General features: G+C 36.8%; 1 protein-coding gene across 2 annotated transcripts in view; it reads left to right on the top strand.

The window, feature by feature from the left end:
• Positions 1-733: 733 nt before the first annotated feature.
• ntm (neurotrimin) overlaps positions 734-16,888 on the top strand; it is a 59,642-nt gene continuing 43,487 nt past the window's right edge. For both annotated transcript variants that reach the window (XM_036215264.1, XM_036215263.1), the window contains exon 1: positions 734-1,004. In XM_036215264.1, coding sequence (XP_036071157.1) covers positions 944-1,004 — 61 coding nt within the window. In that variant the 5' untranslated portion in view covers positions 734-943. The remainder of the gene's footprint in view (positions 1,005-16,888) is intronic.

Below are 16,888 nucleotides of genomic sequence, written 5' to 3'. Positions count from 1 at the left end.
TACATTTTTTATTTCAATTTGGCTCTTTTCTACCACGCCGGTAATTAAATAAATAAATACATTATGAAATGTTAAAAAGTGCTTTTTAATGGCTATTTTCATGTTTTAATGCCACATTTATTTCAACATTTATTTATTTATTTAAACGTTTTATTTATTTAATGACACTTTTAAATAATTAATGACACATTTATTTATTTATTTCATATCAGATTTATTTAATTCAATTTGGCTCTTTTAACCTACAAGGGACAATGAAATAAATAAATGTGTCATTAAATGTGTAAATGTTGCATTTTAATATTTTATTGCCACGTTTATTTCAACAGTTATTTATTGATTTTAACATTTATTTATTTATTTCCACTTTTAAATAATTATGACACATTTATTTATTTATTTAATGGTGTATATATTTATTTCAAATTGGCTCTTTCCAGACTCCATAGATGAAGAAAATGAAAAATCAGTTTTGATAATTGCTTTTTAATTTCATTTAAGAGACAAGTAATGGAGGTACATTTTGAAAATGAAATGGCATTTCCACTACTGACTTTTATTTTTGTGTCACAAACGCTTCCATATCAGAAGGGTTAAGTGAACGCTGTCAACTAGAAAACACGAGACACAGCGCATCCAAAGAAACTATCGAAAAATTTCGTCGCATTAAGACAGGAAGTAGGTTATTTTTTACTTCAAAATAAAAGCACCAGGAGTTTTAGCATAGCAGGAAAGTCGGATTTCGACAGCATCTCTTACTTTGACACAACACGACGGAAGTTGGCATCTTATTCCTGCTGTTCCGCCGAAATCACCTCTACGATGATCCTCTCAGTCTGAGGATTTTCATCGCTGGATGCTGTACAGTAACACGAAAGGACCGGAGAGTTTGGAGAATTTTCACTGAGTGACTTGTTGAGACGGCAGTCTCAGACTTGAGAACATGAAGAATCCTCTGTACTGGGCTGTGCTGGCTGCAATGACCATCATGTTGATGGAGCAAGGTAAATGAAAGATTTTGATGTGATTCGTCTGTTCTGTTGTGGTTAGCGCGGTGATGTGAATCTGAGGCGCAGTTTCATGTCAGAAGCGCTCCTGCTGCCGTGAGGCTTCAACATTCTGCTGCACGATCAGTCAAACCAGCAGCAACGACACGCTTTGCCTGTGAATGCTGTCACAGAAGGAGAAGTCCTCTAACTGCTGTAAACCTCCCCCATGGAGGTCCCTGGATGGTTGATGGGAATTGATTCCTAATCCAAAGTGACTGGAGGTCAGGTTAAGCCATGTGGGCAGACAGCAGGGCTCTAATGCTAAAGTTAAGAACATGGAGCAGCTTACAACCTAATGTCTGACATTAAAGATTTAGTCCAAATGCTGCCTGAAGTTTTGGTAAAGTATGAAAAAACAAGGACATTTTTAACATATGTAATCTCTTAAATGTATTTGTCGTCATCTGAGATCTACTCTAAGTGCATAATGAGATGAGAGTCCAGAAAAAGATTAACTTTGTAAATCCTTCATGCCCTCTGAAGCTATTTCTACTCATTGTAGATACTGGCTGCAGTTGAAGCAGTCACGTGTTCTCAAAATCAGTAAAATGTCATACATTTTTAACACATTTTTAAACTTGTGTTGGTGGTGTATTGTAACAAAAGCCTTTTAGGGTCTTTTTTTAAGCTGAATTATTATTCATCTATTTCAAAGGTTTATGTCAGCTGTGGGACTGTATCACACACTACAGAAACTTGTTTCTAGCTTTTGTCTGTTCACTCATCATTTGCCTTTATGGATTCTTTAAATTAAATTGTTAAATTCAAATGGTGGCACCTGAGAGACAGATGACTGAGACTGCTGTGAACAGGTTTTTTTATGAGCTTTATGGCTTGGACCATTTTTTTTCTTTTTGAGTTTTAGTTATAAACTTTTTTGAAACTATCTTTTCAAATGAGGAGTGGTATGGTACCACTTTGTCAATAGTGAAGTGGAAATTGTCTATTACACATTTATGGGACTTGATGGACTTGTATATGCCAGGGGTCCGCAACCTTTGATCCCTTCATTGTGGCTCTTAAGCTTTAATAAAAAAAATCCTAACGGTTCAATACATAATAGTTTATTTATTTAAGTTTTGTCATTTCTGCTTAGATTTTTAACATGTCAAACAACTAAGCAAAAAAAGTTAAATTTACCATCAGAAATTCAGTTGAAATGTTATTTAAATTAGTGTTTTTAATTTATAGTTGGTCAAATAAGTCACCAAACGTTGTTATATTTTAGTAAATTACACTTAAATGGTTAAAATGTTGAACGAATGCAGTTTAAAATGATTGAAAATGATTTAGAGTTATGTGTTTTGTGCCTCACATCTTAGAGAATGACATTAAAAAGCTCAGTTTATTCTGAATGTTTTGGTATTTTTTAATAAATATATTCTACTAAAATGTTGTTTATATCTGAGAATAAAATGGAAAAAAATATGATGGCACACCGAAAAACTTAATGATAAAAAAAAAAAAAAAAAAAACATTGTGTTTGGCTGTCTTTCTTTTTTAATTTAAGTAAACTGCTGCACCAGGATGACCTTTTTAGACACAGGGTGGGTTTTATTTTGAAAGGAACTAGTGTGTGCTACCGTCAAAAGTAAAAGAAGTTACAGCTGTAATATGTATAAAAATATAGACACTGTTGTGGCATATTTTTCGTAATATTAAAGCTACATTTATAAATCAGTGTTTAGTTTATGTTAATGTTTAATCTAAATAAATGTTCCCAGAAAGTAGAGTACACCTGTCTTGAAGAACCATCACTATCAAAGGTGTCAAAAGTATCTAGTTGCTATTAAAAATCAAATGATCTGGAATTTAGTATATATTTTGATTCTTTAATTAAATTTTTTTTTACTGTTAGTTTGGTAGCCTGATGAATAATTTACACCTGTACAGGAATTAGGATATGAAACAAACTGCTTCTTAAAAACACTGAAGACCTCTTTAATGCACAGATTATATCAAAAAGGTATCTAAATATTGTAAAAGAAATATTGAAAGATATTTACAACTTTCTTTACTGAATAAAAAGGACAAAACAAATAAAAAATAATAATTTCATGTCAGATATGTTTTGAGGACATCTGGGCTCCAAGTAAAGAGTTGAGTTTAAAGACCAGCTCCAATGATTACAAAAAAAAAGGCGTATTTAGCATGTCTTCCTAGCATTTTTCTCACGATGGAGGACATATATGAAGAAAAATGAGATTATAACTGCATTTTTGAGTTGGCGCCAAACACTGACGCCAACCTTCCACCAGAGGCAAAGTGGGCTCAGTGTCTTGCCCAAGGACACTTCAACACATAAGCGGGAATCAAAACTGCAATCTTCCGATCAGGGGTCAACCACCGCTGCACCGCGGCTTGTAGTTGTTAAGTACAAACTACAATCGGCAGGTCACAAGCTCCCTGTTCCGCTCCATTCTGATACATCCACTTGTAGTCGACTAGATCCATGTATTTTTTTATTTTTTATTTTTTTCCTTTTTTTTTGTCTGGCATATGGTATCCAATATTGCTCACTATTTGTGCTGCACTGCTTATGTTAGCTTGATGTTGTGAGGGTCAACAAGGAGTGGAGGCTTATTTCCGTGCCAACAGGAACTCAGAGGTAAAGTTCTGATAAACTACTGTTGCTCTGCAGAAACTATGTCCTTGAAATTTATAATTTTTGTTTTATATTTTGGCTAAAAACAACATAATCATAATTAAAAGAACACTAGAAATGCTTTAAAAATAGATTAAAAGATGATTGTCTCCATCCATGCTTTTCTGGATCTCAATTACAAGTCAGGTCTTCATCTTCATGACAGCTTTTACGTTGATGTCTTGAGGTTGAGTCATGGTATCTGGACTTAAGATCTCTGTGCGTCCGTCCATAGGGCCGACTGAATTCCTCTTGGCGTTACGAGGCTGCTGGAGCCAACCCAGATACTGCCGGGCGAAGGCGGGATACACCCTGAACTGGTTGTCAGTCTGTTGCAGGGCCACACCACCTACACACCTATAGGCAATGGAATAATCGATTGATCAATGAAGCAGGTTTTTGCAGTTTAGTAGGAGGCTGCAGGACCTGGGGAAAACCCATGCAAGCACTGGGAGAACATGCAAACCCCACACAGAAAGGTCCCAGGTGGAATTGAACCAAGGAGATTTCACTGTGAAGCGAGAGCTCTTACCACTAGAATTTGAATAAAAAAGGTGTCATTTCAAAACAAAATGTATGCATGTTGAAATAGAGTAGCATGATGAATAAGAACATTCTAAAAAATCTGAATGTTTGTGAGCTTAGTGCACACAATCTTTCTTCATTCACAAGCTTGAGAAGGAAGGCGCCAGTCTATTTGGTCAGCTGTCTGTTTCTTCTCTGTGTTTATATGATTTTACTTTTATTGATAAGTGTCTCTCCTAAATCGACGTGCCTGCTAGTATGTGATTCATGGATGCTTTTAGATCTTTGAATTTTAGCCAACATCCCTGATTGAGGATTTTGGTGTCCTGCACTGCTTTAACATACTTCTGTCACTCCAGACTTCTACATTCCACAGTTCCTCTCTGGCCGCTCTGTCATAAGCTTTCTCCAGATCTACAAAGACACAGTGGAGCTCTCTCTGACTTTAAAGCAAATATTGCATCTTTAGTTCTCTTTCTTGGCATGAAACCATACTGTTCCTCACAAATGTTCACTTCTACTCTTAGTCTAACGTCAGTCATCCTACACACCACCATCCTATGCTGTCTGGAAACAGATATTTGGAGCTGGTGTCAGATCTTTACTGACAAAAGCTCTGCAGAGTAAAGCATCTCTGAACATCAAGGAGCTCACAACAATGCTCACTGAGGTTAAGGCAGTTTTAAATTCTAGACCTTTGTCCTTCGTACATAGTGATGTATCACAGCCCCAGCCACTCACTCCTTTTCATTTACTGACTGGTAAACACCTGACTTCCTTGCCACCAGAGACTGTTGCTTCACCAGGTTGGGCACTCACAGCACAATCCGGGTATAGATGGTGGAAATACCGCCAGGAACTTTTGACCAGCTTTTGGAACTGCTGGCACAGAGACTTTTTTCTAGATTTTAAATCAACTCACAAGGTGGAGACAGTACTTCTACTCTAACAGCGCTTAAAGGGCTCATACCATGTTTTTCTTTAGTCTTTCAAACTATATCCATAAATATGACCATATATTACCTTTGGAACAATAAAAAAAACAAATAATTTATGAAAAATTAGTTATTTTTGCGAAATCCCATTATACCCAGAAATAAAATAACTCAATCTAAGAGGCACTTCCTTTGGCTCCTTGTTGATGCCGCACATTTCATGACGTCAACCTACAGCCAGCCTCGTCTGTCCCAAACTTGGCACTGACAGAATGGGGATGACTAATGTGTTATTTTACGGTGAAATTTGGTCCAAAAAATGCAAACACCACCAGATGAACATTTCAGGATTTATTGAGATGTAGAGCTGCCACGATTTGTCGCCTAATTGACTATTAAAATAGTCATCGAGTGATTACTTGACTACTAAAAAATCGTTTGTGGCAGCACTTTTGAAATGATGAGAACAATGTTCTAATTTGCTCTGGCTGTGGAACTTTTCTTTTCGTTTTAAAAGATCATCATTCTTGCGGATCATTTTCCTAGAGAAACGTGCACCTTTCCGTCTATCCTCAATAATCCATGTTCAAACCAGCTCTCCCAATTCGTTGCTTTCTTTTTTCACCATGAAATGGTCTGCTTTCTTTCTCCTGCTGTCTTCCCACTATCCCCCGTCTGCTTGCGCCATTTTCGGGTACGTTCAGGATCCATCCCAACTTGTTGTACAGATTCCTCACCTGAATGTTCTTTGGCGTTTGCCACCACACGAAGTTTGAATGCTAAACTGAATGAGCGTTGCTTGGCCATCGGTAAAGTGGCTCCCAACATAGACAGCACAGACAGCTGGTGTCTGCACGGCACCAGATATGGGGCTCGCGAAGCTAGCGGTGTTCAGCTAGCTTTGCGGAGAAAGCGTTTACGTTAGCCTGGGGCGGAGCAGACTCTTCCTGGAGGGGGCGGTTCTCAACTTGTGATGTAAGTTGGTGAGGACCCGCTTGTTTTTTGTATGGGAGGAGCACAGCTTTGTAGAGGTTTACTCAGAAATGCGTGAACAGATCAAAATACTGTTTCGGGGTTGATAATAGTGAGGAAAGGACAGAATAATACACTTAAAAGCTCAAAGATGCATTTTAATGGTATGGCCCCTTTAAAGTAGTCTTGATTGGAAAATGGGGAAAATCGTAGAAGGCTTTCCTGGCAGACATAGTTTGATACATTCAAGTAACCTTCGTACTTCTACAGTTGGTTCGGGGAGAAGACGTGTACAGTTATTGTAACCATTAGAATTTTGTTATATTTCAGACAAGCCCTATATTGATGAACAATTATTCATCCGGTGTGAGGATGTTGGGACTTATTTATAGTTTAAATGACAATGTAAGACAAGATATATGATTTTATTTGAATGACTTCATTGGTTCAGAGAAATATATTATTTGTGACAACAATAACCTTATTGTGAAAAACTGGAAGTGCTTTTTATTTTGAAGGTGCCTTTTTTTGGAAGTGTATTGAGTGTATTTCCCAGTTTATTTTGTTATTTTTTTTAGACTATTGGATGAGGTGACGAGTTCTTGTACCATTTCCTGTTCAATAAATGCAGAGTACGATCGTTTAGGAAACTCCATCATCTATGCAGAAGCTTTCACTGCATATCAATACTAGTGTTTCCCCTAATTTTCAGTCTTAAATTGTCAGTGTATGTATTGTTTCCAACATAAAAGGTATATTATTAAAAAAAAAAAAAAAACGTAACAATTTTATCATCTTTACAAACGATAGTTATGATCAAACTAATCTGGAAAAAAGCAAAATATAGGACACGGTAAACTGTAATGAAATGATATTTACTTAACTGCTGCTGAAAACATTGATATCACAAATTCATCACCAAGAATGATTGGAAGCTCTTTCCGGACAAAACATCTAATCGCTGCTTGGTCAGCGATCTGCAAAGTGTCACAAACAGAAATATTTTTTACAGTAATATAGATGAGCTAGCTAATCATTGCAAAAAAAAATACATTTAAAACAAACTTCAACCCCCCGTTTTCTGTTGTAATAATTCAGCTAGATCCGATCAGTCTTTCTGTGGGTGTTCCTTACATGAGCAATATAGTTTCAGTGGAAGGTATTAGAAAATCACATGGCAAGCAGCAAAATCTAATTTTAAGATCAATAGTCCGACTGTTCTACATGTCTGGAATGAAACCTTGATAAATGAAGTGAACTGAGAGACTTCATTTTACACATGCATTCCTGGTTACAGAGAGAGATTGCAGTCGTGCCACAGTCAGAAGGTAATGTTCAAAAAGCTGAGCTGTTTTCACAGGACAGAACTTGCATTTCCAAAGCATTTTACTGGGATGATAGTTGAATTGTAAATACGGTTTGCACTATTCTTAAAAAAACTACATTGCAATGATTGAATTCTATACTATTAATGTAAATTTGTACAAATTTGATTGCTTGATTAATTTTTGACACAAATCTCTTTTTACATCCCTCACCAATACTGCAGTTACTACCACTGTCTGATCCATTTTTTGATACGTATCTAATATCTTTTACATCACTACTTTCCAAGCAATTGAAGTTCCAGCAGTTTCTAATGACTTTATGAATAAAAAAAAAACCAAACAAATACACCTCATCCTCACAGACATTCCTGAAGAGTGAAAAGCTGTAAAAAGCCCAGAAAAAAAGAAAGTTATGTCTTCAAATCCTTCATGAAAAACTAAATGGTTAAATGTCCGCCTAATGTTCTGTACCAACAGACAAGGTCAGACTTCAGTTTGTGTTCATTTTTAACCCTAGAACACTTTCGCTATAAATAGTTACACCATCACTTTTGCCGGGTAATTTTTACCAGATATGAAATACCCAATAAATTTTGTCATAAAAAATAAATCAAAGTAAGACACCACATGATGAATTAGAGTAGTTTTCTTTTATTTTCAACTTTGCTTTACGTAAGAAAATAGAAAATATAAGCATAGGGAGATCATGAAAACATGCTGGAAAATGACAGAAAATTTGGAATTTGAGAGCAAAAAATTTATAAAAAAAAAATAATAATAATGATACTGGAGACTTAGTCTTTTTGTCCTCCCATTCCCGGGACATGCATGACTTTACTCAAGGAATTATAACACTCAGAAAAATGCAATATATTGGAAATCATGTAAATGCTTTTGCTCGAGTAAAAATCACCCAGCTTTAGTGGTCTAGGGTTAAGCCAATCCCAGCAGGGCTACTTTTAACACTGGCGTAAAAAACAGTGTTTTTAATTGCCAAAATGCTGCTCTCTACATTGCTTTTTCTGGTGTTTATGATACTTTTCGCTTGCCATAGATAGAGCTCTATAACTCTAGATTATAGAGCTCTAACTTTTTTTTATAGATTATTTCTTGTTAAATATTTATTTACCGGTAGAAGTGAAAATTTAAACCACAATAATTGCCACTGAATGTATATCAGCTTTAGGTATTAAATTAATTTTATTTAATATTTTTTAGAAAAAAAAAATCATGTCTTTAATAATTCCACTTTTTAAATGGCTATTGAAAATAATACCGTGTCTATTTTTAGACACCGACAGTGTGCGGTATTACCTTAATACCCCACAAGCCCAGGGTGATCCTATTTATCAAAGAAATGACTGGAACTCATTTTCTGCATCACCACAAATCTAAACAGTTCATACTGGACAATGTAATAAATCCCTTTCCTATGGTTGCTCTGAATTAATTATTTCAGCTCACCATGTTTGAGTGTGCACCTGTGCTTGTGTGTGTGTGTGTGTGTGTGAGAGAGAGACAGACTCTCTGAAAGGGAAAAGTAAAACAAGTGTCAGTATTATCACTTTAAAATTTACATGTGACACTGAGTAAAAACCTTTTCTAATGTAGTAAAAAAATAGTCTGTTAAAAATTGACTGAAATAGATTCATACTTGGATCAATAAGACTTTGCACATTAGAATTGTAACAAATAAAGTAATGATTTGTCTGTGTGCCTTTGAAACCTGAAGGAGCCTGTCTTACGGCTTTTGCCCTCTAGGTGGCAGGAGTGTTTTTCTGTAGTTCTCAGACCTTTTGTGTTTGACTGTTTTCATTTGTAACAGAATAAACTCAAAGGGCATACATTTTTTTTACCTGGTTTGTTTATGTCAAATAAGTTGAAGTGTAATTCAGATTTTATGACAAAAGAAAAGCATAGAAGCAAAAATGGAGTTGGATAATGTTTTCTCCAGGAGCAGATTTTTTTTTTGTAAATCCGGTGTCTGTGTTACTGCAAATGTCTTTTTAATTAATCCTTAAGGTGCTTCCAGTGGAGAGGAAATGGCTGCTGCTGTTTCTAATGCACCTTTGAAATTACACTTTCAGCAATTCATTAGTGACCTTAAGCCTTGAAAAACTGTTGCAACTGGGATTCTAATTTGGCTTGAAGTATTATTCATTATTGAATGGGTTTATGCCATAGGTGCTGGACAATTTAAAATATTTAGATTATTAAGTACTTTCTTTGCATTCCCTCCAAAAATATTTGATCAATATTGTTAGCTGTGTCGATATTGTGTTGTCTGCTCATTTTTTGTCAAATACATTTCTGTTCAAACAAAAGTAATTTTGCTTCAGTTAACTTGAAAAAAAAATCAGAGTATCTCTTTAGTGGATTGTTTCATTTACACTGGCTGCTCTGTGGGAACTTTTGGATGAATTGTTTTTGTCTCCTTTGTGTGAATGACTACATAATTTCTGATATACTTTGCATGGCAGCAAAATAAAGTGAATGTTTTTTTTTTTAAATCAGATGTTTAATAAAGGGACATTGTAATACTGACTTTTTTTTACTCTGTGTTGCTAAAAAAAACAACAACAGTTCAGATAGTAGCTTTTTTTCCTGTTCTATTTTTATATTAACTTGATCACTGTGTTGAAAATAGCTGCTGTTCTTCTTAATTAAGTTGTTTTTACTACTCTTAAAAAAAAAAAGATTTAAGTGAATGTCACGAAGAAGCTGCTTTCATTAGAAACAAACATTTCTAATAAAACAACTCGGGCAAGCATAAACAAAACTTGCTGGAGTAAGCAAACCTGTTGTTTCTGGTTTCATCCTTTCTCATTTTGATGCTTTTGTTTGTGCTGCTGTGGATAGCAAGGCAAGAAGCGTTAGTACACAAACCATTTGTCTTTTTTGGAAGAATTGATTAAATGACAGCATCCAGTGGCTACAATCGATGTGGCCGAGGAAAAGGTAGATTATGAAGAAAGGAAGACTGATAATGAGGATCACAAAGTCATTTCGATCCCTCTAATGAGTAGCCTTGAACACTCCTGCCTTCTTTACTTCTGCCCAACGCACCAGATCAGTGTCTCAGTGTGTCTTTTAGTTTCATAGCCGTCAATGTTCACCATTTAGCCTCTAAGTTTGTTTCATATCCTATGTAGTAATAACATATTTATAGACATAGATGTATTTTTTGATCTAAAGTTGTTTAGGAAGTAATTCAACTGTGATGATATTTTTTTGTTTTTTAGTATTGCTTTTTGAATTAGTTGCTTTTCTGAGCATTCAAAAAATCCTAGGTTGGTATTGATGGACAAACGTGTGTCAAGTGAAAGGCAAAGACTAAAACGAGTAATTCTGTAGAAGAGCAACCACACATCACAGCTTAATCCAGTATCACTGAAGTTGGTTAATTTTTACAAAGCAGTTCATTGATTAAACTTTGTACAAACCCCCCTCCTCTAGAGCTGGATGACATGTTTTTCATACCAAAGCTCTGAGTCCAGGTATTGCCATGGAGCCGCTTCCACAGCATAATGGTGTTAATGAGAGCGTCTGCTTGCAGTGTGGTTCTGCTTTACACCTCAGTGTTGTGATCAGGCAGTCCTTGGGGACCAGGACAAACTTGGGTCCTCGCAGCTGTTCATGGTAGCTGCCAACGGTGACTTCACCCTCTCACAGATGTTCATACAGCTTCCAGGTTCAGCTCCTTGTCCAGATCAACCATAGCACAGATGTAAAATCTTGATGCTAGAATCTTGTTCGTAGCCCAACAAGAGGATAAAATCAACTAGAGTCCATCTGCATTCTCACAACATCTGTTTTTTTTTTCTCATTCTTGGTTGCAGTCACAGGAATGCTAGAGCCTTTTGAAGGCCGAAGGTGGGGTACACTCTGCACAGGATGTCAGTCCATTAGAGCTGTGTTTTTCAACCTTTTTTGAACCAAGGTACACTTTCTCCTTAACAGAAATCCTGCAGCACACCAGCATCCAAAAATGTAAAAAAAGGAGAAACTCCATGGTCTGTATTGTTGTACAGTAGCTGCACGATATCACTTGCATTTTGGGGAATAAATAATTGAGGCAAAAAAAGCTGGAAGTTGGAGCTGTTTTTCCAAAAAGTTGTAATAAAAGTTGTGACAGTTTTACACAACTAAATTAGTTGAACATTTACTCAGGCAGTTTTTTTTTAGCCTACAGTTTATCAATATACAATTTTATGTAACCTCCCAACAAAAAACAAAAAAAAACAACAACAAAAAAACAACAATAATGTATTCTTTTGAAACAGTATTATTTTTTTTTAATGTTTGTGCATGTAACGGTCTGACGCCAGGACCTGCGGGAAGCTACATCGCTAAACACTAGCTTTAGCTGTTATTTCGAGTGACTTTATGAGCCATGTCGGCACCAGAAAGTGAGGATGTCAACCACTTGTAATTGGTCAGAAGGATGATTAAGCCATGAAGAATGATTGGGGGAGACAATTGAAGGGACTTTTCCAAAAAAAACTGCCATCAGCTAAAGCTGTCTGGCCAAGTGTCTTCAACAAAAATAAACACAAAGAAATAAAGTCTTTAATGGTCTTTCATATTTTTAACTACTGAGTGTTTTATCAGGGCCTGTTTAGATGAACACAGAGCTCATATCCTGGCAATGATAAATGTGGGGACTGGAGTGCTCGGAGAAGACTGCCAAATGTATGAGTTGAACATGCAAACTCCAGGTCCTTTTTGCCGAGAGGCAAGAGTGCAAGTTTATTAGCTCACCAACAACCTACTTATATAAAAGCATGTATGATGTGCTGTAGATCCAACCTTTTTTCAACTACTATAACTCTGTAGCCACCATGGCGTTTAACACAGTTCTAGCAGATTGTAAAGCGGATAAAAGCATCCTTGTTCTGACGTGCAATATTTTTTTGTAGTGAAGTTCTTCTGCATTCCACATAAACCAGCTGATTCTGTCATGTTTGAAAAGCAGCGTTGAACCAATATGCAGCAGTTAATGTTGGTAATATGTTGCATATCAGTGCAAGGCCATAATGAAAAGCCACTTTTCTCCATGTCAAAATCAGATGATTCATTCAGATGACATTCATTTCATTTTATAATACTGGATTTACTTTTCAACAAAGACTGACCTTTGTAAGGGTTTAATCACGAGAAAAGTGTGAAAATGTTAATATATGTCTGGGTGTATTCAGACTGGAAAAACCATTCGGTTTGGACCAAGTTGGCTTAATTGGGTCCGGACCGAGTCCTGAACCCTGCATTTGGTCTATAGTGCTATTTTATAGACATTCCTGTTCCGGACCAAAGCTTGAAAAAAAAACAAAACACGTGACTAAAGGTCTCTTTAACTCATTAACCAGGAATACGAGGGCGGGAGAAAGCAAGTAGAGGCAGAAGTTATGGAAGCCCTGGACTTTGCAATACTTACTCAAACTTTATATTTAGGTGATAAATTTTCCCTGTGTCAACGTCAGGTACTACACTTTTACTTTGATATAGTGGAGGCATCTTGAAAGATGGTTTCTGGCAAGACAATCGCTAAGAAGCTACGCTGATGGATGTTAATGACATTTATATGCAGGAAAACAGTGAGAATCAACGTTATCACGTTAAAAGTTGTTTCAATCAGCCTGCATTCATCCAACCACATTTCAATGAGTTGCTATGTCTCATCATTGTTGTGTTGGGAGATTGTTTCCGCTCTCTTTGGGGTCGAGATGACTCCAACCACATATTGATATGTGATTCCTTCCATGACAAAGGTGGACAGGATTTTATGTCTGTCATGGACATTAGTGAAACTCAAAAATCAAAGATAAAAAAAAGTTCAGCGCACTGTCTTGGGGGGTCCAGATGACCCCACTCTTAATGTAAACAAACTAAGGAGAGCGGAAGGGTTACGAGAATTCTGTTACAGAACTACAAAGGTAGCTTTTAAGATGACGTCACAGCAGCGCTAGGCGCGTTTCGCTAACGAGACACAGAAAAGCATGCAAGAAGAGTTTTTAGCTGTGTTAAAATAAACAGTAGGACTTTTTTTTTCCCTCTACATTTTTTCACAGCTCATCAGTTGCTTCATTCCTACTCAGTTTACGAAGGTAATAACAGTAAAAACAAACTATTTTTTTTATTGTTTACTAAGACAAAATGTGCAACTGAACAAGTTTTTCATGTTAAAAACTTTAAATTTGAAAAGTAAAAAAACTATTTAAAGATAAACTCTACAGGCGTTTTTTGTCACACAAGGCAGCTCTCTCCTCCCTGTCTTCTCAAAGGCCTCGGTGATACTGCTAGTGACAATTTCTTTCTGGCTGCAGGCATAAGCCCACATCACCGGTCTCACACTTCCAAGAAGTGCTCTTGCTGCAGAGTTTTCAGCACCTCCACCCCATGCTGGCACATGGCGCTTTAGTCTGTCCGCTGCTTTTGGGGACAGGCATGTGCTGACCAGGGTTCTTTTGAAAGACACTTTTTAAGTTAACCCCTAGTTGGTGTGCAGCAAGCTCCTCCTGGAAGTGCTGACGAGTCGGTGGCCTCTCCTGTTGGCTGGCACAGAGAGTATGGTGGATGACTATGGCTTAATTCATTCAGAAATTCAACCTGGAAACAGAGCTCCTCAAACGTTACCTTTTCTCACCAGAAGTGACTCCTTTTGTTGCTCTTCAGTGGAGGTTTTACTACCCGGGAGGGTCATCTTGTTGACATGTTTCATCTTTGTTTTGCTCTTGAAAAAAATGCTCTTCACCTTCTCCGCTCTGCATCTCTCAACCTCTCTGTCTGTCTTCCCAACAAAAGAGCTATTTGTTAGCTTCTAAGTGAGATCAACATAATCACAACAAAGCACAATGTCTCATCTTTCAGAAACAGTTGGAATTTTTCAGATAGAGCAAACTGTTGAGAAATGACGGCAAACGTGTCACGGGTAAAACACTCGTTTGTTATTTACTATGCAGTTATACAACTATGCACCTGCAGGGACAAGGCAAAAACTCTGGTCATATAAAAGAAACTCCTGTTTTCCTGCCTTGGACTGGTAAATGAACTTGACACTAGTTAGTATCCCTTTTCTGGAAATCAACCCATAATACAGTTATATGGAGATAGGGACTATTTACCTTTGTACTACAAAAAAATATATACAGAGAGATTCATTGTCCATCTTTGCAAAAGATAAACATTTATCATTTGCTTTGGTTTCTGTAGGAGCCCTATTGAGAAATATGTCCCCTGGGTGTTGCTGTCTGTCATAAATTGAGTTTGATTGGCTGACGTCTGACAGGTGTCCGTCAGCCACTAGAGAAAAAGGTTTATGACCGCTATGGCAGGAAATTATGTAAAATAAGTCAAATCCGTATCAGTTATGTAAATAATAAAAGCACAGATTCATTTAAAAAATGATCGGAGTGAAAAACGTTCATTTTCTTCCTTGTACAGGGAAACGCGTCAAGCCATGTCTATCTGGCGTCACACATCTCAGTAGCTTGAAGTGCTAGAACTATCTACTCAGTTTCTAGACTTTTAGTTCCTACATTTTTCATGTTTAGACTTTTTATGACGCTGACTTCAGGGAATATATCACATTTAGCCCTCCAGTCAACCGAAACAACCCCAGTGCTGATGCTACCTACCTTAACTCTTGTGGGCTGCTTGCTAATTTTACTGTTGGTGACAAAAACATCATTAGTGTCCTTGCCTTCACATTCTATATCAGCTTCTCTTCTTTTACTTTCATTTTTCCTCTTCTATGACTCCTTATATCACATAATTCTTAGACAAGATTCTCTATAGGCATTTTATTACAGTCAATTAGCCTTGAGAAAAAGAGTGAAACAGAGAAAAGCTTTCCAGTCAGTGAACGGCAACTCTGCATGCTAAATAGACACAGCAGTAGTCACCTCGCCATACCTTTTGCTGTGTCTTTGAAGACGAGGAACATTCCCAAGGTGCTATGTAAAGCCTTCACAGACAGTGTAGGACTGATATGTTGTGTAGAATCCCCAAATTGTAAAAGCGATGGAGATACTACAAACAGAAAGAATGGTCTTTATTCACTTGTCCAGCAAGTAACAATAATTTGAAGATTATTTGTATGGTTAATGTCCGCTGTCCACCAGAAGAGGACTTCTAAACCCACCTAGACCATCAGGAACTAAATAGACTTTTTTCCATAAACTGAGCTTAGACCCTTTGAGAAAAATACAAGGAAAGGTTTCGTATCACTTAATCAGTGTCAGTCTTGGTCGAATTTCTCTTTGGTTGACTGAGGAGAATGACAGAAACGCACTTCAGGTCTAGGCCACCCACAGCTTTTGTATATTTGTCTTATTTCACAGTTCATTAACCAAGCATGACTGTCAGGGGAACCTTCAGCTCCAGAGATCCATCACACCCACCATCCAGACAGCACAAGAGAGATGAAATCCTGGCATTTGAATTCCATTAGTCCCAATACCCTAAAGAACATGATCAGACAGCTCTTCCAGTGTCCTCTTCTGGACTTTTGATGGTAAAAATGCATCAGTAATTTCAACAGCCATATTTTCCTTCTATATTAAACACATGATCTTTTCTACCTAAAGACCCACTTCAATGAAAATCATATGTTTGGTGTTTTTTATGTTCTCGTGTTTACTCATGATAAAGGACATTATTTACAGAAAATTAAGATTAAAACTGACTTTCTGAGTATTTCTTTAAATCGTGGTGAATCAGGAACAGATGAAAAATCTTGTTACATACAAACTACAATCAGCAGGTTATATATTCTTGGTAGCTCATGTTTGTGGGTTGCAGTTTATTGATGTAACCTGGGTTGTATAAAAGGTTGAGAAACTGACTAATATTTTCTATTCTTTCACGTTGGCATCATCCCCTTTTCTTTTAATCCTTCAGGCAGTCAATTTGTAACCAGCAAAGCGTGAAGCTCTATAATAATGGGTTATTGACCCATTCCCTGTTTGGCAACAGCTGCAAAGCCAAGGTAAATAGTTAGTTGCTGTTGTTCCACCTGTCTATAGGTGGTGCATTTTACTAGTCTGCTGCAAGTCCCCATGTCTCTGCATTTTGGAATACTTAGTGTTTAGAGTCGCACATTACCAAGCTTATGAACTACATTACATTACTTTGTGACATAACAATACAGTTTAAAGCAACTAAGTTTTAGTAGTGTTTAAATGGTAAATGACACATACTTAGTAGTTCCTTCCAACTACTTTAAAGTCCCCCTCCAAAGAAAATCTTATGGAGTTTTTAACTTTATGGAGTTTTTAACATGTATTTGTGGCATTTTTCTTATGAAAGAGAACTAATGTCTAAGAAATCATTTCATTTATGCTTTTCCAAGTATTTCTCCTTTTAAATCAAACTGTCTTGGACAGACTCTGTTTGAATGAATGATCTTCTTTCCATCAACAGCTCTGCTGCACATGC

This window comes from Oryzias melastigma, linkage group LG14 (genome assembly GCF_002922805.2).
Source record: "Oryzias melastigma strain HK-1 linkage group LG14, ASM292280v2, whole genome shotgun sequence".
NCBI lineage: Eukaryota > Metazoa > Chordata > Actinopteri > Beloniformes > Adrianichthyidae > Oryzias > Oryzias melastigma.
Note: the sequence above shows the minus strand (reverse complement) of the source record. Positions and strands in the feature narration are given on the sequence as shown.